General features: G+C 44.7%; 1 protein-coding gene across 1 annotated transcript in view; it reads right to left on the reverse strand.

Annotated features, from left to right (window-relative positions):
- The window catches only part of LOC120995045 (free fatty acid receptor 2-like), a 50,895-nt gene extending 23,807 nt beyond the window's left edge, over positions 1–27,088 (reverse strand). Inside the window, exon 1 of the mRNA XM_040424406.1 lies at positions 26,846–27,088. Coding sequence (XP_040280340.1) covers positions 26,846–26,889 — 44 coding nt within the window. The 5' untranslated portion in view covers positions 26,890–27,088. The remainder of the gene's footprint in view (positions 1–26,845) is intronic.
- Between the last annotated feature and the right edge of the window lie 258 nt (positions 27,089–27,346).

Genomic DNA, 27,346 nt, shown 5'->3' on the forward strand with positions numbered 1-27,346 from the left:
TGTAAGCTCCCCTCTGACAACCACCTTATGTGCTTCCCAGAGAGTTGTCTCGCTAGCAAGATCTCTGGCATTTTCTCTAAAATAGTTCCTAAGGCACTGCTCTATAGCCCGCCTGTGTGGTTCATCCTCTAAAAGTGTCTCATTTAATCTCCAAACCCACGTCTTCGGTGGAATCGCATGGAACCGCACCCTCACACTCACCGGCGCGTGATCAGACACGACTATGTTCCCAATACTGGCCTCCGTGACTGAAGACAGTAATTGGTTTTGTTATGAGTAAATAGTCCAGACGTTGATATGTATCATGCGTTCGTGAGTGGAAGGTGTAGTCCTTTTCCTCCGGATGCAGGAGGCGCCAGACATCTGAGACCCCTAAGTCTGCGAAGGTGAGAAGAAGCCTTCTCATCTGTCTCTTAGAGGGAGGTCGGCCTATAGAGGTTGAGTCTTTAGATGAATCTAGCGTGAGATTGAGATCACCCCCCAAGATAAGGTGGCCTTCTTTAAAGGTCTTTAGAGTCTCTAGCATGCGTAGCAACCAGGGGATCTGCCCACTATTCGGTGCGTAAAAGTTTACCAGTGTGAACATAGAGTTTGCTATCCTGCCTTTTAGGAATAGGTAACGTCCATAATGATCAGCTAATTTAGACGTCAAAGTGAAAGGCAAATTCTGCCCTAGACCTATGGAAACCCCTCTGGCTGCTGAGGAGTATGAGGTATGATGCCATACAGGAAAATGTTTGCTAACTACTCTAGGTATATGCAAATGCCTAAAATGGGTCTCCTGTAATAGTACTAAATCGGCACTCTCCTTTCAGAGCAAATGGTAAATTTGGCTTCTTTTTTGCGGGGGGGGGGGGGGGGGGGGGTTCCTGTCATTCACATTGAATGACACAATCTTTAAATCAGACATGATGACAGTATGTGGATCTGAGCAGATGAACAGGTAGATAAGTTAGTGGGTGACACAGGGCATCTAATAAAAAACCGAATATAAACATTGCAATTTGTAAGGTTCTTAAGATGAAAACAAAAACGGTAATATCTACCTAAGAGGCCCAGGCCTCGACAGGGGGGGTAATTAGTGTGGAAGTACCTAAATACCAGGTCTCACCCACTAAGCCCATTACAAAGGAATCAGGTAGTAGACATATGAGATACAACACAGAGTGGAAGCTTAGAACATGAAATAGGCCCTCATTAACGCCATCACAGAGCTATCGCCCCAGGTCCTGACTCAACCCCGGTTGGCCGAGCTCTATAGACGACCGTCAGAAAAACGGATGGCTACTAATAACATGCGAGCGAGGAGGGAGGGGGAACGAAGAGGAAAGTGGGGTAAGGGGGGGGGAATAGGGTGAGGGAGGGGTGGGTGGAAGCAGATACGGAGGCAAGAATACAGTGAGGGAAAATGAAAAAAGGGATAGCTCCTGAAGTTAGAGACAGGCAAGGGTTGTGTAGAACCTGAGTTCTGCAAGATGAAGATGTGGAAACGTTCTCAATGGCGGTAAACGTCAGAGTCCTACTTCAGGGTGCGCCTCCAATTCTTCTGTGAAAAGCAAGTCAAGGGATCCTTTTCTTCGGGGATCTCTTTTTCTGCGCCAAGCGCCAACTCTCCGGCTGTGGTAGGCTTGGGAGATCCGGTATCTGGCTGCAGGGGAGCCAGGTTTGAATGTCCAGGGCATCCGTTCCCAAGGCCTCCCATACAGGCGGTAAGTCCTCCGGGAGTCTCACAGTGAACTGCTTCCCACCGATTGCGGTGCTTAAGCCGAAAGGGAACAGCCATTGGACCGGCAGTTTCTTGTCTCTCAGCATCGTGGTTAACGGGCGCAAGTTTCTGCGTTTGGCCAGTGTGCTCACCGCCAGGTCTTGAAACAGAAGCACCTTGAGCCCATCCAGGGTGACATCGCCCTTCTCTCTGGCCGCTCTCAGGACGGCGGCAGTGTCTAGAAAGTTCATCAGGGCACACACGACGTCTCTGGGTGGGTCTCCTAAGAGCTCTATGAGCCCGTTCGATGACAATGGCGGCGGCCTGGTCCTCTCCCACCAGGAAGGCAAACAGGCGGCACACTGTGTCTGTCAGGTCTTCAGCCGGGACCGTCTCAGGTATGCCTCTCAGGCGAACATTTTTTCTCCGTCCCCTGTTTTCCTGGTCTTCCAGGTGCAAATAGGCTGCATTAATCATTTTGGACACAGCCGCTAGGTGATTTTGTACTCCAGCTTCATGCTGGACTAGGAGGTCATGGCTTTACTCCAGACGGTCAACCCGGTGGCCAAGCTGCTGGAACTCGGTTTTAATGTCCGAAAGTTTTTTCGTGACCGGAGTAAGGGCCTGGGTTAGCGACTGCTGCAGAAAGCATTGGGTGAGAGGAAGAGAATCCATCTCACCTCTATTATATGCTTCAGCGTCCGAACTGTCTGCATCTGAATTGGCTCCTTCCCGCTCAGAGTTGGTTCGCGCCTCGCGCGCCATCTTGCCACTCTCAGGGTGCGTGGTGGATCTTCTGTTAAGGAACTTATTCAGGTCCCCTTGAGTCTTTTTCGTCTTCAGGGTGTCCCTGTTGCCCCATCTCTGTCTCTGAGCGTTTTCCCCATCGTGGGGTCTGTGTCTACTGAATAAGGCTAATAAAGCTGGGCTAGCGATGAGGAGCTCTGGTGGAGACGACCTACACCATGGCTTGCTGGCTCCGCCCCCCTTGATATGGCTTTTGTAAATCCTACAGAAGTGGTTAGTGGGATGAGTGAGAAGGTCTTCCCTTTTTCTGATCACTTGGCCTTGTTTTTCAGCTTAGGAGCCACTAGCGTGTTGATGTCAGTAGGGGCTATGAAGACTTAACTCCAGTCTCCTGAAGGATCCTCATGCCCAGGATTGTATCCACTCTCTTTTTCAGCATCAACTAGAGAGAGTGGACTTTTATGATAACATGGCTGACTGGTGGGAGGACATCAAACAGGAGATCAGATCCCTCTTAAGGAGACTGTCATTTTGGAAAGGGAAGAGTAAGTATAGCCAATATCTCAAGCTGCGGAAAGAATTGGAGTTATTGTATTTGGCAGATGGGGGGGGACCAACAAAAGATAAACCAACTGAAATCTGGAATGAGGCAGTATCAGTACAGCAGGTACACCTTCCTAGTTCTTGAGCGGGATTATGGGTCATTAGGGTCTCCTGATCCCTTTGAGAACTGCCAGGAGAATGTGGCGAACAAAGTGGTCACAGGTCTCATTGACTTCCAGGGTGTCTTACAGGAATCTTGGGAGGGTATCCTGGGGGTGGTGAGATCTTACTATGCTGACTTATTTCAGAGGAAGGCTTTGGATAAAGATTACTCAATTCTTGGAGGCAACTCCAGGACCTGATACTAATAATGTAGAATTTTCTCCTTTAACAGCAGAATTGACGGTGGAGGAGGTAAACGTGGCCATTGATAAATTACATCTAAAGAAGGCACCAGGTCCAGATGGTATTACCGCACAATTTTATAAGAAGTTCAGAGACCACTTAGCTCCAATCTTCATGGACGTGTCCAAAAATTGTCTAGGAAATCACCTGATGCCTTTGTCCATGAGGGTGTCCTCATAAATTATGCTGTCTGTCATGTGCCGGAGGCCCAAGGCAGACCTCCGGGACGTCATGCAAAGAGGACACGGCAAAACAGACCAAGGACCCACATAGAACTTTATTACAAGTGTAATAAAAGCACATGACAGTAAGCAGGATAGGCAATAGTGGTACCACTACCACAGAACCAAGTGCACTGGCAGACCAGATGCAAAACCCAAAGAGCAGAGAGCCAGTGAGCCCTGTTCTTCACAGAGCCCCTGGTGGTGGGGATGAACTGGGCCGAGGGCTCACTGGTCGCACCTCCAGGAAGGTCCCGGTACACTTGGCCCCTACCTGCAGAGAACCAGGCTGGTGCAAGCACCAGCAGAACAGACAGCAACAGAACTTGGACCCATACAAACACCGGACATGGAACAGACAACAAGACGAACGGGAACCAGCACAGAAACAGATGCCTGGACGCCAAGGGGAATGGAAGCATGGCGGTCTCAGGCAGAGCTGCACACAGACTAGAGATACCCAGACCAGAGATTCCCCCTCCGGGGAAGCCAGGGACCCTCGCCCGAAGGCAGGACAAACACGGGATAGGAACAGATGCAGAAAGGAACTACAGTCAGACAAGAACAGAAAAGGATCAGCAGTAGGCACTGTCAGGCAGGACCTAGGACAGGATACAGTCAGTAGTTTAGCACTGCCAGGCTATCAGATGCAGTTGCACACTGCTAGGTGAAACAAGGAACAGACAAGGATAACATAAACATCATACAGGACAGGTACAGATCAGACAAGCACATAACCTCAAACACCATCACAGAACAGGTACCAACAACATCAGACAAAGCAGCAACAACATAATAGAACAGGTAACAACAACAAACATCAATGCAAAACCAGGCGACACCACACAGAAGGGTAGATGGTAAAACCACCTGGGTCAGCAGCAAGGGGCTACACCTAGCTAGGCATAAGAAAGACTGACCACCAGCCCCACAGCTCACAGATGGATATAGCTGGATAACGAGGACACCTGATAAGCCACACCAAGACACAGATTAGGGGAAGTTAACCCTATCAGAACAGGAGTACAGAACCACAAAACATACAGGCTGCAGCACAGGACGTTGCCCCTGGCAACCAGCATACATGGAGACTACCGCAGCCAGTACGCCAGAGCACAAACAACCCGTGTAACACTGACAAACAGAGAAGCCTTGCGGGGAGAGCAAACATTCCCAGGCAGCAGTTCACAGAAGACACCGCAGCATCATGCAGCCCCAAGCAACCAGCCTGCACAGGAGGGAGTCTGCAGCCAGTACGCAAGAGGGCATGCAGCCAGCCTACACAGACACAACTGTCACAGTGAACCGCATTGTGACACTGTCTAAAGTTAAGGAGCCTAGTGACATCAAGGACTGGAGGCCGATTGCCCTCTTGAATGTCGACAGGAAGATTCTGGCAAAAATACTGTTTTGTAGATTAGTCCGTTTGTCCCGGGCACTGTTGGCAGGCTGTCAGTTCGGCACAGTAAAAGGGCGGAACATCTCTGGAGCAGTCATCTCGATAAGGGAGATGTTTGGGACATGTAAAGCTCTTCGGTGTGGGAGATATGTTGTTGGTCTTGACCAGGCTAAAGCCTTAGACAGAGTAGACCACGAGTATCTATGGGCCACTTTGTCAAAGTACGGTATTCCGGGACAATTTGTAAATTGGCTGAAAACTTTGTATAGAGAGGCAGAGAGCTTTCCTCTGGTCAATGGTTGGCAGGGTGACACGTTCAGAGTTGAGGCGGGGGTGAGACAGGGTTGCCCTTTGAGTCCACTGCTGTATGTGTTTGCCTTGGACCCGTTCCTGAGGTAGCTGCAGGAGTGTGATTTTCAGGGGGTGCCGATCCCCCACTGCTTGCCTCTGAGTGTTGTTGCCCATGCGGATGATGTGACTGTAGTGATATCTGAGCCTCGTGAGGTGCAGATGTTGTCTGCAGCCATCAGAATCTTCAAAGAGGCCTCAGGGTCTCTGGTCAACCTTGAGAAGAGTCAAGCTTTCTGGACACTGAATTCTGATCCAGACTTTAATCTGTCACGGTTTGCTAAGGCCTACAGCTATATTCAGATCTTAGGGGTTAAATTCGGGAGGAACGATAACGCCAGGATAAGTTGGGAGGAGAAGTTGGAAGCCGGAAATGCAAAGGTTCAGCGTTGGAAGAACTGGAGGCTGACCTACTGTATAGAGAAAGGGTTACTATGTTAAAGACTTACCTGGTCCCTGTCTTCCTGTACGTATCTGTCATTTTTCCTTTGCCAGAATCTTTCTCATCTAGGCTCTTTAGCCTGTTCTTCCAGCTTCTATGGGGGAACAGGTTGAACCCAGTAAAAAGAGGAATCACCTACCTACAGAGGAGAGAGGATGGGCTGGATATGATAAATCCAAGGGTGTTCTTTGACTCCTTGTTCCTAAAAGTAAATTTTGCTGACCTGGACTCAGAGAACAGCTCCCTGTGGGTGAACAGTGTCAGGGACTGGATATTGCCTTTTGCAGGGTCTTAGGTACGAGGCGGCAGTCTCAAGAGGGGTCGGTTGACTCGTGGCTTCCTCCCCCAGTACCTGGAATATGGTCTTAGGTGCTTGAGAAATTGGAGGATTGATAAAGCGTGTATTGAGAGTAAGACCAGGAAAGAGCTGTACCTGACCATATGTAGGACTTTCTTTTATATACAGCCAGCATTAAAAGACTGAACAACGGTAACCTTAAAAGAAAGTCTGAGGTTTCTTAGTGGAGTCAGGCTCCCTGCAAAAATGTTTTGACATAGCCTGGCTGTCCTTGCATGAAAAGCTTTATGTTAAGGGGAATTTAAAACATCTGAGTGTGACAGAGCATAAGTGTCCCTTAGGATGTCAACAGGAGGAGACAATGGCACATTTTATATCTGAGTGCGAGGAAGGTCGGAAAATATGGCAGGAAGTGTCCTCCAGGTTAAAGATCCCCAGACTGTGGTGTCTTACATACCCAGACATCATCTATGGGGTACCTGACACTGACCGGGGGACCATGTACCTGATCATAACCATTGTTAAATATTATCACTGGCATACTAGAACAAAAGTGTCCATACATAACGAGCCGTTCCATCACAGGCTAGTGGTGAACCTGATCCTGTCAGAGCTGAGGTGGATAAAGAACGTAGAATGTAGGAAAAAGGAGAGAAACAGGATGTTCTGGAGGAATGTACATATGGTGGATGTGGACTTATCTTCATAATGGAATTGTGTTTATTGCTGATTTTTTTTTTACTTTCTTTCCCTTTAACAGCAATGGACTATTGTTAAGTTATTATCATTATTATTTATACTGTTGGATATGTACGATTTCTGGAAAATGACCATTGTTTCTGTTCATTCCGATTAAATGTATTGTTATGTTTGTTTATAGTAATAAAAATTGTGTCCTATGTACAAGAATATAACTACTATAATACTGCCTCCTATGTACAAGAATATAACTACTATAATACTGCTCCTATGTACAAGAATATAACTACTATAATACTGCCTCCTATGTACAAGAATATAACTACTATAATACTGCTCCTATGTACAAGAATATAACTACTATAATACTGCCTCCTATGTACAAGAATATAACTACTATAATACTGCCATATATACAAGAATAAAACTACTATAATACTGTTCCTATGTACAAGAATATAACTACTATAATACTGCTTCTATGTGCAAGAATATAACTGCTATAATACTGCTCCTATGTACAAGTATATAACTACTATAATACTGCCTCCTATGTACAAGAATATAACTACTATAATACTGCTCCTATGTACAAGAATATAACTACTATAATACTGCCTCCTATGTACAAGAATATAACTACTATAATACTGCCTCCTATGTACAAGAATATAACTACTATAATACTGCTTTTATGTACAAGAATATAACTACTATAATACTGTCTCTATATGCAAGAATATAACTACTATAATGCTGCCTCCTATGTACAAGAATATAACTACTATAATACTGCTCCTATATACAAGAATACAACTACTATAATACTGCCATATGTACAAGAATATAACTACTATAATACTGCCATATGTACAAGAATATAACTACTATAATACTGTTCCTATGTACAAGAATATAACTACAATAATACTGCTCCTATGTACAAGAATATAACTACTATAATACTTCTCATATGTAGAAGAATATAACTACTATAATACTGCTCCTATGTAGAAGAATATAACTACTATAATACTGCCTCCTATGTACAGGAAAATAACTACTATAATACTGCTCCTATGTGCAAGAATATAACTACTATAATACTGCTCCGATGTACAAGAATATAACTACTATAATACTGCTCCTATGTACAAGAATATAACTACTATAATACTGCCATATGTACAAGAATATAACTACTATAATACTGTTCCTATGTACAAGAATATAACTACTATAATACTGCTCCTATGTACAAGAATATAACTACTATAATACTGCTCCGATGTACAAGAATATAACTACTATAATACTGCTCCTATGTACAAGAATATAACTACTATAATACTGCCATATGTACAAGAATATAACTACTATAATACTGTTCCTATGTACAAGAATATAACTACTATAATACTGCTCCTATGTACAAGAATATAACTACTATAATTCTGCTCCTATGTACAAGAATATAACTACTATAATACTGCTCCTATGTACAAGTATATAACTACTATAATACTGCCTCCTATGTAAAAGAATATAACTACTATAATACTGCGCCTATGTACAAGAATATGACTACTATAATACTGCTCCTATGTACAAGAATATAACTACTATAATACTGCTCCTATGTACAAGAATATAACTACTATAATACTGCTCCTCTGTACAAGAATATAACTACTATAATACTGCCTCCTATGTACAAGAATATAACTACTATAATACTGCCTCCTAGCTGTGAGGACGTGTGTCAGTAGCTCTCCTGAGGCTTTGGATGTCTGGAGAAAGCCCAGGGCGGGGTCACTCTGGGTGGGGATGCTCCCCAAGCAAGGCCCAGGCTCCAAGGCCTATTCTGGGAAATAATTCCCAGTCTTCTCACACTATGGATAATTATCCAAAAGTTTCTTTGGAAAGAAGGAATGTTCCGAGTGCTGCCAGTCCCAGTGCAGCAGGAAGCAAAGATGAAAAGAAAATGTTTGAAGTAAAGAAGGAGACATCACTGAGTAAGACCATGGCTGCAGGTGTGCAATCCACCCCACCCGCAGGCAGACAGAGGAGAACTTCCCTGGAGAAGCAGACCATGCAGGAGAATCTGCAGCAGCCTGTCCTCATGCGGTCTGACCGCACACGTTACGGGAGTGGGAACAGCGCAAAAGTCGCCAACCCGACAGATGAGACCAGAGGGAATACTGCAGGAAGGCTTCATGGGGCCACAAGTGCAGTCACTGGGAAGAACCAGGGGCCCAGTCCCCAATCTGGAGATAGTGACCTCGCAGCAGTGACCACGGCTGCACCAAGTCCAGTGCAAGGACCAAGCAGAGGGACGCCTGTAAGGAGCCATTCTGTGAGTACACAACCCCCCAATACTCAGCGTGCACCTGAACTATGTCTGGCCGAGCGGATCCCAGCTCTGGTCAAGAGACTGGAGACATTAAAAAAGACAAAACTACAGCTGCAGAAACAGATAGATTGTGTCTATAAGCTAAAGGCAGCAAACCCCAACAATCAGGCCGTCCATGACAAGAAGCTGAGCTCCCTCGCTGTGCAGCTCGCTGAGACTGTGCAGGACATGGAGGCTGTACTGGAGCAGATGGGACCAGTCGCTGGAACCTTCAGGAACCAGCAAAGACTTGAGGGAAATGGGGGAAGACCTGCGCCAGAACCATCTCCATCTATACCCAAGTCTCCAACCTGTCCAGATGACACCCAGCAGGCCTGTGCAAGACCAGTCCTCAGACCAGCCAGCTTCCCTTTTGAGAAAGGGAATTTGTACAGAGAAGTGGGAGAAAGTGTCCAGCAACAGCAAAGACCTGCAGAGACTCCTCAAAAGGTACCACAAGTCCCAGCAGTTTGTGATGTGAAGCAGGACTATGGACTCAAACCAGAAGGTAACTCTGCAGTAGCAGTGCAGTCACCACAAGCCCTGGGGGGCAGTAGAGAGCAGCAGAACTGTGGACTCTCGCCTGAAGGTAACTCTGCAGTAGCAGAGCAGTCACCACAAGCCCTGGGGGGCAGTAGAGAGCAGCAGGACTGTGGACTCTTGCCTGAAGGTAACTCTGCAGTAGCAGTGCAGTCACCACTAGCCCTGGGGGGCAGTAGAGAGCAGCAGGACTGTGGACTCTCGCCTGAAGGCAGCAGTGCAGCAGAGAGCTCACAGGTCATGGCTCAGCAGGACTGTCGGGGCTCTGTACAGCAGGATCATACTGCTAGTGACTGCATTGATATGACTGTATGTGATGTTACTGATGATGTTTCTGCAGAGGGGAGCGCTTCACAGTGTGTGTGGGATTTGGGGTCATCTCTAGAGTCGGGTCCACCATTAGATCAGCCTTCAGAGGCTTGTGACCCACAGAGTATTATGGATGATGGTGGGGAGGGGGCTGTACAGTCTGATGCACAGCACTTCCCCCCTTTAGTTACACCAGGAGTGTCAGACCCCCATAGTGCAGGCAGTCAGCAGCCACCACAGCGCCCCCAAGTACAGCAGGAGGGTGGAACTGGTGGTGTCTCCTCTGGTAATGCCTGGAGCCGTGGGTCACCATCCTTCAGGTCTAATGTAAACTATACAGGTCAGGCTTTTAAGAGGAGGAACGTGGTCAGGTTCAAACATAGAGGGGCCAAGGAGGATTTGCCTGACAGCAGGTTTGTGGTCCGTGAACTTCTGTGCCACCAAATGGGTTTCCTGCCATCTAACATCCTGGCAGTGATAAACCTTCCTGACAGGCAGGGGTATGACGTCAGTTTTAAACTCATGTCTGACCTGGACCGCTTCTGGGCTCATTTCGCCCGGGTGAGAGATGCTGATGACTGGAATAAGTTCAGCCTCATCCCCATCTCTAGACCAGACACAGCAAACGTCACCATAATATTCTGGAACGAGTCGGTACCACACCAGGATATTGTTGTGTGGCTAAAAAGACACTGTGACCTAATGTCAGATCTGACCAAGACCAGGGACGAGGATGGCATATGGACTGGGGGGTGGAAGGTCCTGGTAAAGTTACGGCAGGTTAACAACATCACCCAACATCTGCCCAACTCATTCTTTATTGGCCGGGAGAAAGGGGTATGCTTCTATGCGGGTCAGCCTAGAAAATGTTTTAAATGCGGAAAGGCCGGTCATATTGCGAGTTTGTGCACCCTGGTAAAATGCAACTTATGCGGGGAGATCGGCCATGTCAGCGCCACCTGCCAGAACATCCGGTGCAACCTCTGTGGTAGGATCGGTCACTCGCACAGGGACTGTCCAGACGCCTGGCATAATGTTTGTAAGGACTTCCCTGATGAGGACTTGCTGGAAGTGGCAGATGACCTAGAGGAGGAGACGCTGTTGTCAGGGTCAGCAGTGACACCGCCCGAGCCTCAGCACAACATGGGTGACAACATAGGTGACATAGTGTCTGACCAGTACCAGCCAGGAGCCACTGAGGGGAACGGGGAGGTCACTGAGCAGGTTGTGGGCACGTCGTCTTCTGCCCCAGCATCAATAAATCCGCAGAAGAAACGGAAGAAGGACAAAACCAGCCGTAAGCCTGAGGGGGAATGGACCACTGTCCAAAAACCTTCCAAAAAGAAAGTAGACCCCGGGTCAGGTGTCATGACTATCACAAATAGGTACGGTGTCCTATCAGAGTCAGACGCTGAGGAAGAGATGGAGAGAGAGTTAAAGAGGGTGGTAGATGAATTTAATGAGGACCAAGAGGGCGATCCCCCCACAAAAAGGAAACCCCCGCGAGCTAAACGTCTGTCCGAATCGGACATGGAGACAGGTGGTCGGCAGGTGGGCTCAGACCCAGATCTATGATGATGGGGGGAATATCTCTGCTTCTTGTGCTTTGCTTTGCTTTGATGGCTGACTTTACCCTTAAAGTGTTCTCCAGTAATGTGAACAGTGTCAGAGTGAGGAGGACCAGGCATGCGGTTTATGAACATCTAAGGTCTCTTGATGCTGATGTCTTTTTCTTACAAGAGACACGTTTGAATACTTTAGGACTCTTACGGGAAGCCGAGCGTGAATGGCGGTCTGGTCCATCCTTTTGGTCACTGGCTGTAGAACCAAGTGCCGGGGTCTCTATCCTCTTTAACACCAATGATGTAACTATACATAGGTTGACAGAGGTATTGATGGGAAGGTGCCTAATTCTGGAAGTTACTATTCGGGGTAGGAGGCTCCGTCTTATAAATATCTATGGTTCGCAGACAGTGACTGAAAGGGTTAACCTTTATAATGAAGTGAAGCCATATCTCTTCACATCTATCCCTGTCATCATGGCTGGAGATTTTAATGCCACCAGGACATCTTGTGACAGGACCTCTAATAGGCCTCTTACCAGAGACTCCAAGGTCTTAAACAGAATTATTCAACAGGCCGGGTTGTCAGATGTGTTTGTGCAGGGTGGTCGGAAACCAAAATTTACTTATTTTTGTGGTGAAAGAAGAAGTCGGATAGATTTAGCTCTGGTGAGTCCTACAGAGACCATTGGTGAGAAAGATGAGAAGATCGTCCCTTATTCAGACCATCTGGCCTTATATTTCTGTTTGGGTGTCACAAAGTGTTCTGGGACAGGTAGAGGGTTATGGAGACTTAATTCCAGTCTATTAGAAGACCCTTCGGTTCAGAGTCATGTTCACTCTCTTATACAGAGTCAGCTAGAGAGAGTGGACTTTTATGACAATATGGCCGACTGGTGGGAGGATGTCAAGGAGGAGATCCGATCCCTCTTAAAGAGACTGTCATTTATAAAGGGGAAGAGTAAGTATGGCCAGTATCTCAAGCTGCGGAAAGAATTGGAGTCACTATATTCGGCGGGAGGGGATGACCAACAAAGGATAGACCGGCTGAAATCTGAGATAAGGCAGTATCAGTACAGCAGGTACACCTCCCTGGTTCTTGAACGGGATTATGGGACCTTAGGGTCTCCTGATCCCTTTGAGAATTGCCGGGAGCGAGTGGCAAATAAATCTGTCACCGGTCTCACTGACCCCCAGGGTGTTTTGCAAGAATCTCGGGAGGGTATCCTGGGGGTGGTGAGATCTTACTATGCTGACTTGTTTCAGAGGAAGGTTTTGGATAGAGACAAGATGACCCAATTCTTGGAGGCAACTCCGCTCCCTGATACTAATGATTTGGACTTTTCTCCTTTGACAGCAGATTTGACGGTGGCGGAGGTTAAAGAGGCAATTGATAAGTTACATCTGAAGAAGGCACCAGGTCCAGATGGGATAACAGCAGAATTCTATAGGACATTCAGAGACCTCTTGGCCCCAATCCTCGTGGATGTATATACAAATTGTCTAGAAAGTCACCTGATGCCTCCATCCATGAGAGTGTCCTCGCTGATTCTGCTGTCCAAAGGTAAAGAGCCGAGTGACATCAAGAACTGGAGGCCGATTGCCCTCTTGAATGTCGACAGAAAGATTCTGGCAAAAATTCTGTTTTCTAGATTAGTTTGTCTGTCCTCAGCACTGTTGTCAGGCTGTCAGTTTGGCACAGTAGAAGGGCGGAACATCTCTGGAGCAGTCCTCTCGATAAGGGAGATGTTTGAGAGATGTAAAGCCCTGAGGGGTGGGAGATATGTTGTGAGTCTTGACCAGGCTAAAGCCTTTGACAGAGTAGATCATGAGTATCTATGGGCCACTTTGTCAAAGTACGGTATTCCGGGGCAATTCATCGATTGGCTGAAGACTCTGTATTGCGAGGCTGAGAGCTTTCCTCTGGTCAATGGTTGGCAGGGTGATACCTTCAGGGTTGAGGCAGGGGTGAGACAGGGTTGCCCACTGAGTCCGCTGCTGTATGTATTTGCCTTAGACCCATTCTTGAGGTCACTGCAGGAGTGTGGTTTTCAGGGGGTGCTAGTCCCCCATTGCCTGCCCCTGAGTGTTGTTGCCTATGCGGATGATGTGACTGTAGTGATATCTGAGCCTCGTGAGGTGGAGATGTTGTCTGCGGCCATCAGAAGTTACTCGGAGGCCTCAGGGTCTCTGGTCAACCTTGAGAAGAGTCAAGCTCTCTGGATATCAGACAGTGATCCAGACTTTGATCTGCCACAATTTGTGAGAGCCTCCACCTATATTAAAATCCTAGGGGTCAAATTTGGGAGGAATGATAACGCCAAACTAAATTGGGAAGAGAAGTTGGAAGCCGGAAATGCAAAGGTTCAGCGATGGAAGAACTGGAGGCTGACCTATAGAGAAAGGGTTAAAATGTTGAAGACTTACCTGGTCCCTGTCTTCTTGTATGTCTCTGTCGTTTTTCCTTTGCCGGAATCTTTCTCCGCTAGGCTCTTTAGCCTGTTCTTCCAACTGTTGTGGGGGAACAGGTTGAACCTGATAAAAAGAGGGATCACCTACCTACAGAGGAGAGAGGGTGGGTTGGATATGCTGAATCCAAGGGTGTTCTTTGACTCCATGTTTCTAAAAGTTAATTTTGGTTGCCTGGACTCAGAGAACAGCTTCCTGTGGGTGAATAGTATCAGGGACTGGATAATGCCTTTTGCAGAGTCTTGGGTGCGAGGCGGCAGTCTCAAGAGGGGTCGATGGACGAGTGACTACCTCCCCCAGTACCTGGACTATGGGCTGAAGTGTGTGAGAAGGTGGAAGATAGAGAAGTCCTACATTGAGGGTAAGCCAAGGAAAGATCTATACGTGAGGGTCTGTAGGGCCTTCTTTTGTTCTCCACTTGTCTTGAGGGATTGTGTGACTAGCACTTTACAAGAAAGTCTGAAGCTCCTCAATGGGAATCGACTCCCCGCCAAATTATTTGACATAGCTTGGTTGTCATTACATGGAAAGCTATTTGTTAGGGGTAACCTGAAATTTTTAAGTGTTTCAGATAGGAACTGTCCTCTCGGTTGTCAGCAGGAGGAGACGATGGAGCACTTAATATCTGACTGCAGGGGTGGGAGGAGAATATGGGAAGAGGTGTCACAAAAGCTAAACATCCCATTACTGCAGTCCCTGACTTATGCTGATATAATCTATGCTGTTCCATCCAGAAATAGGAATGTAGACAGGGGGACAATGTACCTGATCATTTCTGTCATAAAATACTACCACTGGCACATGAGAACCCGCGTGTCTATACACAATGAGCCATTCCACCACACCACAGCCGTAAGCCAAATAATGTCTGAGCTCCAGTGGGTTAAATCATTAGAGATAAGGAGTAACCCGAATAATAGGAAATTATGGAGAAATGTGTCTTTGGTTTAAAACAGAAAATATGATGTTATTTTGTGTGTTTTTTTTCTCTTCTTTTTCCTCCCCAGCAAATGTGGACTTTCTAAGTTTAATAGGATTCTATAGTCATTCTAGTTGAGTAGTCATTGTGTGTACAATGCCTGTTATTTTTTTGTTTTTGTAAGAATGTATTTTAATTGTATTTTTTTGTTTGTTTTCACAATAAAAATTGCCTCCTATGTACAGGAAAATAACTACTATAATACTGCTCCTATGTACAAGAATATAACTACTATAATACTGCCATATGTACAAGAATATAACTACTATAATACTGTTCCTATGTACAAGAATATAACTACTATAATACTGCTCCTATGTACAAGAATATAACTACTATAATACTGCTCCTATGTACAAAAGTATAACTACTATAATACCGCTCCTATGTACAAGAATATAACTACTATAATACTGCATCCTATGTACAAGAATATAACTACTATAATACTGCTCCTATGTACAAGAATATAACTACTATAATACTGCTCCTATGTACAAGAATATAACTACTATAATACTGCTCCTATGTACAAAAATATAACTACTATAATACTGCTCCTATGTACAAGAATATAATTACTATAATACTGCATCCTATGTACAAGAATATAACTACTATAATACTGCCATATGTACAAGAATATAACTACAATAATACTGCTCCTATGTACAAGAATATAAGTACTATAATACTGCTCCTATGTACAAGAATATAACTACTATAATACTGCCATATGTACAAGAATATAACTACTATAATACTGCCATATGTACAAGAATATAAGTACTATAATACTGCTCCTATGTACAAGAATATAACTACTATAATACTGCCATATGTACAAGAATATAACTACAATAATACTGCTCCTATGTACAATAATATAAGTACTATAATACTGCCTCTATGTACAAGAATATAACTACTATAATACTGCTCCTATGTACAAGAATATAACTACTATAATACTGCCATATGTACAAGAATATAACTACTATAATACTGTTCCTATGTACAAGAATATAACTACTATAATACTGCTCCTATGTACAAGAATATAACTACTATAATACTGCTCCTATGTACAAGTATATAACTACTATAATACTGCTCCTATGTACAGGAATATAACTACTATAATACTGCTCCTATGTACAAGAATATAACTACTATAATACTGCTCCTATGTACAAGAATATAACTACTATAATACTGCTCCTATGTACAAGAATATAACTACTATAATACTGCTCCTATGTACAGGAATATAACTACTATAATACTGCTCCTATGTACAAGAATATAACTACTATAATACTGCTCCTATGTACAAGAATATAACTACTATAATACTGCTCCTATGTACAAGAATATAACTACTATAATACTGCCTCCTATGTACAAGAATATAACTACTATAATACTGCTCCTATGTACAAGAATATAACTACTATAATACTGCTCCTATGTACAAGAATATAACTACTATAATACTGCTCCTATGTACAGGAATATAACTACTATAATACTGCTCCTATGTACAAGAATATAACTACTATAATACTGCTCCTATGTACAAGAATATAACTACTATAATACTGCTCCTATGTACAAGAATATAACTACTATAATACTTCTCCTATGTACAAGAATATAACTACTATAATACTTCTCCTATGTACAAGAATATAACTACTATATTACTGCTCCTATGTACAAGAATATAACTACTATAATACTGCCTCCTATGTACAAGAATATAACTACTATAATACTGCCTTATATGTACAAGAATATAACTACTATAATACTGTCTCCTATGTACAAGAATATAACTACTATAATACTGCTCCTATGTACAAGAATATAACTACTATAATACTGCTCCTATGTACAAGAATATAACTACTATAATACTGCCATATGTACAAGAATATAACTACTATGTACAAGGTTATTTGTAGTATAATGTGCTATATGATGACTTTAACATGAGTTTCAATGTTAGTGATTATAGAACTGGGTTTGGAATGGTTATTAATAGGTTATTAATGAGTTAATCAATTTGCAAATAATCAAATTTGTCTTTAGATTCCCAAAATATTAGATTCCAGTTAATGTAAAACATTTGCAGTTTTATCCGGAGGGACAATATCGAAATGTGTCATAGTCACCATACTGTATTAGATACCAACCAGGAAATCCTTATGTATTGTTGGCTTGTACCTAGTGACAGGACATATGGCAGAGAGTGAGCTAAGATAGCTTATCTGTAGACACACAATGCAGGCAGTTTAGGGTTAAACAAGGACAGTTTTAGGGAAGCAATAGCTAGGTAGATTTAATTAATGGATTCATAGGTTTAGCTAAAGTACAGGGTCAGAGTAGAATAGTGTGGGTCACTGGGCCGCAGCTATTTTTCCAACCCATGAGGCTCTACTTGCTTTGCACATCAATATTTAAAGCTATAGTACACAATTTTCCTTATTGTGTATTAGCCAATTTTCAGACCAAGTTATATAATAAAAAATAAAAAAATCACACTCACAGAAATCTTCAATATTAATCTTGGTGCTGATAACCCTCCTACAGACACTTCTGTGAGGTGAGGGACTACGGCTAAAGACACCCGCCATCAGAATACCACTAGACCAGCAACATCTAAGGGCAGATGGCAGACGTGGGACCCAGTATATAGCAAGGCCCATCCTTCACCCTATCTAAGCAGCTCTGCAATTGCAGTCAACCTGCCCTAGCCACATTCTAGATCCCTTGCAGCCATTAATGACCGTTACTGAAGAACCCCTTTAAAGATTGTACTGTTCACAAATCAAGAGTGCAGCATCATACCCAAAAGAAAGCACTTTGTTGGGATGTAGTGGAAAAAATAGCACCTAAAGCAATGTAAAGAAGAAATGAGTATTATTAATGCTTAAAGGAGTTGTCCAGGATTTTAGAAGTCATGACCTATCATCAGGATAGGCTATTACTATGTGTACAGTGGGGGTCCTACATGCTGCGACCTGATGATCACACTAACCTCTCTAGCGGAAGTCGGCTCCTGTACGACATGGTTCCATCCTTTGTGTAGTGGATTGAGATGGTTACCAGTCACTTCAGTAGGAACAGAGCTGCAGTTACCAGCTCCGTCCACTACACAATGAATGGAGCTGTTCAATTCCACCTCCAACTTCTGGCACTGCCGCTACAGCAGAGCAGCTTATTGTCTGGGGTGTGGACCCCACCAATGAGATGGTGATGGTCTATCTAGGCCTTCACCTGTAAAAGCTTGGACAATACTTTCAAGGATGGGGCCAATTTTTATTTTTTATTTTCTTTCTTTTTTTTTTTACTTTTTTTCATTCACATAGCTGTATGAGGGTTTTATTTTTTTGCGGTACAAGTTGTAATTTCTAATGGAACCATGTACTATTTTATACAATTAATTGGAAAACAGGAAAAATGTGTCGGATTGATTTGGCTTAATAGACTTCATATTTATAGCGTTTACTGGGCGGTAAAAATAACATATTGCCTTTATTTTGCAGGTCGGTTTAATTTATGCAGTTTTTCCCATGGTTTAAGACTTTTAAAACAATAAAATCTTACAATTTTTTTTTCTTTGCATCTCCATATTCTGCCAGCCAAAACATTTTTATTTTTCTGTTGTGTGAGGGCTATTTTTTGAAGGGATATCCATACGTTGAGGTATGTGTGACATTTTGATCAGGTTATATTCAATTTGTTTTGTGATGTAATTTAAAAAAAAAACAAAACAGTGATTCAGCACCTTTTTTGTTTTCATTACGGTGTCTGCTGTACCCGAAAAATTATTTTGTGTTTTGGTAGTTTGCATTTTCAGATGTAGTGATTCCGATAACATTTATAATTATTTGGTTTATTCTTATTTGTAAAATTGGGAAATGGCGACAATCAGAACTTTTTGATTTTTGTTTTTTAAAACTTTTCTTTAGCTTCATTTTTAGCCTCCCAACCACACCATACCATAGACTGCAGTGGTTTACCATTGTGGTAAAAAAATAATGGTTCCTTACTAAGCCCTTCCTGAGTCAGGGGCTTTCAGGAACTGTACTATAGCTATGGTAGCCTTCAGAAAGTGCTCGGCTGCCATAGCAACTGAACGGGACCTGCAATTTTTCAAAAAATGTGTGAAATTTATGGTGTATCAATATAAAGTTATATGGCTGCATCAGAGTACCCTAGGAGGCTGGAGAGTACCCACTGTTTTCATTCATAGTGGGGAGACCCACAGGACCAACACCATGTGTCATGGTGTGGGGTACCATTATCTACCAAGGCCCTTCTCGTCTGGTGTTTGAGGAGTGAACATTGACCAGCATTCGGTATGTCCAGTGTTGCTATAGACAATGGTTGTGGATACTGTTATGGACAACGTTGCCAACTAACCAGTTTGACATTGGGATAGATGTGAGGGCATTATCCTGGCGGTCCTCTGGTTTTCATCTTTTAACCCCTATACAGGGAACTGGACTTCACTTCAGAGACTCCAGTGAAAAGCACAGACAGAACCAGGCACAGAACAGGCTGGCAGAGTACATGCAAGACCAAGGCAACCACAGACAGAACCAGGTGGAGAATAGGCTGACAAAATAAATACAAGACCAAGGCAACTACAGACTGAACCAGATAAGGTCAGACACACAAAATACATCCAAATCCATGGAACAGACACTGGAGAATGGCAAACAGAACTTAGGTCAGTATTCAGACAAAGAACAAGCAGACAGAATCTGAATGGATACAAGTAGAACTTGATGAACCAGCAGGGGCAGGACACTAAGACACACAGGTGCACACACAGAGCCAGGGGTAGATACACAACAGAACCAATTCACACCCACAAGAAACAGATGCAGTGGCACCAAGTGAAACGCCACTGTACCAGCTGTATGACAGCTACCATGCCAGAGTGGCAGCCTGTGTCGCAGCGGCTGCCAAACCCAAAATCATTTTCCAGTAGTGTATATATACACACATATATAATGTGGCGTGGGCCCAGTAGATTGGGGGGACAGGGCACTGTGACCCTAAAAGTATCTACTATTAAAGTGCATGCAAGGGACTGGGTTAGTGAACTCCAGGGCTCACTCTCACTAATGGACAGTCAGAGACAGAGAGCTCTAGGGGCAGCTATTAGAGACTCAGGGCCCATGTAATGTATTTTCACAGGGACCCTCTGTTTGTATCCATCCCTGCCCCTAATAAAGTGTAACTTTATTAAATAGAAAACTACGTAAGTGAAGAGGGACACCCAACAATCTTCTGTTTAGTGGGATTTTCCCATGTAAAGTGCTAGATCGCCGACTTCACCGCCGCCTCCGTTTACATTAAGAAGGATTTAAGACGAGTGATGCCGAGTAGATAGATATCACAGACGGACAGATTTGGTGCTTTGAAGTTTACAACTCAAATTTACTCTTGTGGATTCTCAAGATGGGGATTTTATAGGACGCGGAGCTTCTCCAGGGCATCTGCACTATGTCTCGCACATTGTGTTCCTTGCTTCTAAAATCCCCGTCTGTCTTGTCTGTGTACCAGGTCCAGCTCCGCTCAATCAGAACGTGCAAAGATAGTTCCTAACTAACCCTAACCTTAACTGGTGCGGTCTGACTAACCCTAATCTTCACTGGTGTGCCCTGACTGACCCTAACCTTAACTGGTGTGCCCTGACTGACCCTAACCTTAACTGGTGTGCCAGTACTAACCCTAAACTTAACTAGTATGGCCTGACTAACCCTAAAATTAACTAATGCGCCCTGACTAACCCTAAACTTAACTAGTGTGCCCTGACTGACCATAACCTTAACTTGTGTGCCCTGACTGACCCTAATCTTAACTGGTGTGCCCGTACTAACCCTAAACTTAACTAGTGTGCTCTGATTAACCATAACCTTAACTGGTGTGCCCTGACTGACCCTAACCTTAACTGGTGTTCCCTGATTAACCCTAACCTTAACTTGTGTGCCCTGACTAACCCTAATCTTCACTGTTGTGCCCTGACTAACCCTAACCTTAACTAGTGTGCCCTGATTAACCATAACCTTAACTGGTGTGCCCTGATTAACCATAACCTTAACTGGTGTGCCCTGACTAATCCTAATCTTAACTTGTGCACTTTGACTAACCCTAACTTTAAGTGGTGTGCCCTGACTAACCCTAAACTTAACTGGTGCACTTTGACTAACCCTAATCTTCACTGGTGTGCCCTGACTAACCATAACAATAACTGGTGTGCCCTGACTAATCCTAACCTTAAAGGGGCTGTTCGCGTTCAGAGCTGACCCCGGACATACCCTTATTTTCACCCAGACAGCCCCCCTGAGGCATGCTCCGATGCGCTCCCGTGCCCTGCGCTAAATCGCGCAGGGCACGGGCTCTTTTGTTTTAAATAACACACTGCCGGGCGGTAACTTCCTCCCGGCAGTGTGTTCGGTGACGTCACCGGCTCTGAGGGGCGGGCTTTAGCTCTGCCCTAGCCGTTTTACTGGCTAGGGCAGAGCTAAATCCCGCCCATCAGTGCCGGTGACGTTACCGGGGTTCCTGTCAGCCCCATGGAGAGCCCCGGTACTTCACCGGAACTCCTAAAAATGCCTTTGCCCTGCGCAATTTAGCGCAGGGCAAAGGAGAGCATCGGAGCATGAAATGCTCCGATGCTCATGTCAGGGGGGCTGCCGGGGTGAAAATGGAGGGATGTCTGGGTTCAGCTCTGAACCCGGACAACCCCTTTAACAGGTGCGGCCTGACTAACCCTAAGAGGCTCCTAGAGGCTCCGTTCTCCCACCTATGGCCGCGCCCTGCTACACTTGATTGACAGGCAGTGTTGGTCTCCGCTTGCCGGCCCTGTCTCCTGTGGAAATCTTGCGCCTGCCCCGTCCCGTTCAGTATTCGGTGCAGGTGCAGTAAGTGAAGGACACTCGCCGGCTGTCGGCTTCACTCACTGCGCCTGCGCCGCAGTGAGATGGCACTACCTGGTGTGCCCTGACTGACCTTAACTAGTGTGAACTAACTAGTAATTATTATTTCACTACAGGGAGTGCAGAATTATTAGGCAAATGAGTATTTTGACCACATCATCCTCTTTATGCATGTTGTCTTACTCCAAGCTGTATAGGCTCGAAAGCCTACTACCAATTAAGCATATTAGGTGATGTGCATCTCTGTAATGAGAAGGGGTGTGGTCTAATGACATCAACACCCTATATCAGGTGTGCATAATTATTAGGCAACTTCCTTTCCTTTGGCAAAATGGGTCAAAAGAAGGACTTGACAGGCTCAGAAAAGTCAAAAATAGTGAGATATCTTGCAGAGGGATGCAGCACTCTTAAAATTGCAAAGCTTCTGAAGCGTGATCATCGAACAATCAAGCGTTTCATTCAAAATAGTCAACAGGGTCGCAAGAAGCGTGTGGAAAAACCAAGGCGCAAAATAACTGCCCATGAACTGAGAAAAGTCAAGCGTGCAGCTGCCAAGATGCCACTTGCCACCAGTTTGGCCATATTTCAGAGCTGCAACATCACCGGAGTGCCCAAAAGCACAAGGTGTGCAATACTCAGAGACATGGCCAAGGTAAGAAAGGCTGAAAGACGACCACCACTGAACAAGACACACAAGCTGAAACATCAAGACTGGGCCAAGAAATATCTCAAGACTGATTTTTCTAAGGTTTTATGGACTGATGAAATGAGAGTGAGTCTTGATGGGCCAGATGGATGGGCCCGTGGCTGGATTGGTAATGGGCAGAGAGCTCCAGTCCGACTCAGACGCCAGCAAGGTGGAGGTGGAGTACTGGTTTGGGCTGGTATCATCAAAGATGAGCTTGTGGGGCCTTTTCGGGTTGAGGATGGAGTCAAGCTCAACTCCCAGTCCTACTGCCAGTTTCTGGAAGACACCTTCTTCAAGCAGTGGTACAGGAAGAAGTCTGCATCCTTCAAGAAAAACATGATTTTCATGCAGGACAATGCTCCATCACACGCGTCCAAGTACTCCACAGCGTGGCTGGCAAGAAAGGGTATAAAAGAAGAAAATCTAATGACATGGCCTCCTTGTTCACCTGATCTGAACCCCATTGAGAACCTGTGGTCCATCATCAAATGTGAGATTTACAAGGAGGGAAAACAGTACATCTCTCTGAACAGTGTCTGGGAGGCTGTGGTTGCTGCTGCACGCAATGTTGATGGTGAACAGATCAAAACACTGACAGAATCCATGGATGGCAGGCTTTTGAGTGTCCTTGCAAAGAAAGGTGGCTATATTGGTCACTGATTTGTTTTTGTTTTGTTTTTGAATGGCAGAAATGTATATTTGTGAATGTTGAGATGTTATATTGGTTTCACTGGTAAAAATAAATAATTGAAATGGGTATATATTTGTTTTTTGTTAAGTTGCCTAATAATTATGCACAGTAATAGTCACCTGCACACACAGATATCCCCCTAAAATAGCTAAAACTAAAAACAAACTAAAAACTACTTCCAAAAATATTCAGCTTTGATATTAATGAGTTTTTTGGGTTCATTGAGAACATGGTTGTTGTTCAATAATAAAATTAATCCTCAAAAATACAACTTGCCTAATAATTCTGCACTCCCTGTATAATCAGTAGCTCTTAAAGAGGTGTCGGGTGCATGTGTCCAGAGAGGAGATGGCACCAGGTGCACTATGAGAGGAAGGCGGCCTGGTCTGGTGAATCGGGTTACATCATGTGGCCTGCTGGGTGTGTGTGCGTCTCTTACCTGGAGAAGAGATGGCACCAGGTGCAGTATAGGACTTAGGAGGAAGGCGGCCTTGGTGAATCGAGTTACATCAAGTGGATGGCTGATTATGTGTGCGTCACTTACCTGGAGAAGAGATGGCACCAGGTGGACTATGGGAAGAAGACAAGTCGGCGGAGGCAGTGTGATGCTCTGGACGATGTTCTGTTAGAAACCTTGTGTCCGGCCATCATGTGGATGTGACACCTACCTAACCACTGTACAGAGAAGTACCCCCCTTCATAGCAGCGGTGCCCCCTAATGGCAGTGACTTCTTTCTGCAGGATAAAGCCCCGGCCTCGCTGACAAGACTGTCCAGGAATGGGGAGCAGACAGAGATGGAGGTGAAGACCCGTCACCAAATTGTCCTCAAGTCCGGACCCTGGAGACTTCCCCAAGCAACTTACAGGATCTGCTGTCAGATTCCACAGATTTGGTGGCATGATGTCACACTCGTGTTTTGTGCGGATCCGTCATGGACGGATCCGTTCAGACAATACGACCTTCTACAGCCGTTCAGAACGGATCCGTTTGTATTATCTGTAACAGCCAAGACGGATCCGTCCTGAACACCATTGAAAGTCAGTGGAGGACATTTTCTATAGTGTTGGAGAAAACGGATCCGTCCCCATTGACTTACATTGTGTGTCAGGACGGATCCGTTTGGCTCAGTTTCATCAGACGGACACCAAAACGCTGGAGACTGAGCTGATGCATTCTGAGCGGATCCTTATCTGGCGTTTTGAATTCCGTTTGTCAGATCCGTTTCAGGGATCTCACAAACGGTTCAAAACGGATCAGTTCAGCCCCAATGCATTCTGAATGGATAATGATCCGTTCAGAATCCATCAGTTTGTCTGCGTTCGGTCTCCGTTCCGGTTTTGAGGCTGCCTGCAGCGTTTTGGTGTCCGCCTGGCGATGCGGAGCCAAACAGTATCCGTCCTGACTTACAATGTAAGTCAATGGGGGGCGGATCCGTTTTCACTGACACAATATTGGTGCAATTGAAAACGGATCCGTCCCCCATTGACTTTCAATGTATCTGTTTTGACTTAGACTTTTTTTAAAAGAATAATGCAGACGGGTTCGTTCTGAACGGATACAAGCGTTTGCATTATCGGTGCGGATCCGTCTGTGCAGATACAAGACGGATCGGCACCGAACGCAGGTGTGAAAGTCGCCTGATTAGAATGCAAACTGATCCGTTTTGGACCGAGCCCTGAATGGATCTCACAAACGGAAAGCCAAAGCGCCAGTGTGAAAGTCGCCTTAAATGTTATGACCGGTGTATTGCTCTTCAATAAACTTTATCCTGCCAGGGACCACCGTGACGTCATCCTCGGACCTCGCCCACCAGCCCCTCGACGCTCAGCCCTGGCCTGTTAATACTTGGCACATTCGCTGAGAAGTCACCCTATAAATATTTGTCCTCGGCTGCGGAGTGCTCCTGGTTTACGACATTTAATGTTTATGTAAAACATCTGAGCAGTGAAGTCTGGAGCAGCGCAGCGACCAATATGGCCGCCATCACAGCACTCGCCTCGGCAGTCACCCAGCTTTCCAAGAGCCCTGAATGGCTGCACAGTGGATGGGTCCCATGGCATGTCGGTGCCCACGCTGGGCGGCTGCCATCTTACATTACCAATCCTGCGCCTGCGCTGAGCTACAAGAGACACAATCCAATTCGTTCACGCTTCGTTTGGTGGTAAAAGCAGAATGGCGTTATGGATTCCGTTACCACGGACCATAACGCAATTCTATGACGGAATGCATAACGTAAAGGCATTCCATTATTCATTCCGTCATAATAGAAGTCTATGGCCTGCATAGCGGATCCGTCCTGTTTCCGTTATGCAGGAGAGGACTCCATAGACTTCTATTATGATGGAAATGCCGTTACGTTATGCATTCCCTCATAGAATTGCGTTATGGTCCGTGTTTTCTCTGACACAATAGAAAACGGATCCGTCATGGCTATGGAAGACATAATACAAGCGGATCCGTTCATGACGGATGCATGCGGTTGTATTATTGTAACGGAAGCGTTTTTGCAGATCCATGACGGATCCGCAAAAAACACTAGTGTGGATGATAACATGTAATGAACAGCACCGCGCGGAGTATGCACATGTAGGCCGTGTGCCCGGAGAGCGAATCCGTGCAACCTACCAGCGGCCATAGATCTGCACCGTTATACACACCACTACATTATAATAACTGGAGTCGGGGAGGTCGCGACCCCGATAAACTGTGCTCAACAAAAAGCAGTGACTTATAAAAACACAAGGATTTTTGCACAAAAAATATATGACTTGTGTTCACCAGAAAACTGTCACCTGTCCTGTAATAAGTTCTCCCTCTTGTCTCCCACTTTCTGACTTGTTGTCAGTGAATTGAAACATTCATTGTTCACATTCAGAGACTTTAAGCCCCATACAGACCTCATCCTTCTCACAGCAGAGTGTTTGCTACAATTGTATCCAGTCCAGACAATCCTGCTACATTGTAACAAACCATCAGGACAGGAGAGATATGAGATACGGATTTAACACATAAAGGATTGTTTACACTAGACACAATTAGACGGGCCAAATGGTTCTTATCTGCCGACACATTCTATGTAATTGTAGCAAAACCTCAGCTGTGAGGTCTATCTATCTATCTATCTATCTATCTATCTATCTATCTATCTATTATCTATCTATTATCTATCTCATATCTATTATCTATCTATCTATCTATCTATCTATCTATCTATCTATCTATCTATCTATCTATCTATTATCTATCTCATATCTATTATCTATCTCATATCTATCTATCTATCTATCTATCTATCTATCTATCTATCTATCTATCTATCTATCTATCTATCTATCTATCTATACTATTACATGCAATCTGCCTGTATCCTTCAGTTATCACAATTCACAAAAGCTGCCAGTACTCTCTCAGCTCTGCTACATGTATAAGGTTGATACTGCTCACATACCCGTATGACTGAGCGGAGGAGTTGGGGAATATGTTCGTCTCCATCCTGTGTCTTTTAGGATTTTTCTGCCTCCAGTTTCTGGATTATCCCGGTAGAAACTTCAGGAAAACTTTACATTCCAAGAAAAAGATCTCATGTCTGCGACAAGTGATGCGACTTTATGTCCAGTGCGGCATTTCCTCCAGTCATAGGGATAACCATGGTGCGGCCTCTGGAGGGGACGTCTCCTCTCTCCTCTGTTCTCTGCTCCTCTGTCTTCTCCTCTGCTCCTAAATTCTCTCCTCTGTCTTCTCCTCTGCTCCTCTTTCCTCTGTCTTCCCCTCTGCTCCTCTCTTCTCTGCTCCTCTTTCCTCTGTCTTCTCCTCTGCTCCTCTCTTCTCTGCTCCTCTTTCCTCTGTCTTCCCCTCTGCTCCTCTGTCTTCCCCTCTGCTCCTCTCTTCTCTGCTCCTCTTTCCTCTGTCTTCCCCTCTGCTCCTCTTTCCTCTGTCTTCCCCTCTGCTC

Source organism: Bufo bufo, chromosome 1, assembly GCF_905171765.1.
Source record: "Bufo bufo chromosome 1, aBufBuf1.1, whole genome shotgun sequence".
In the NCBI taxonomy this organism is placed as follows: Eukaryota; Metazoa; Chordata; class Amphibia; order Anura; family Bufonidae; genus Bufo; species Bufo bufo.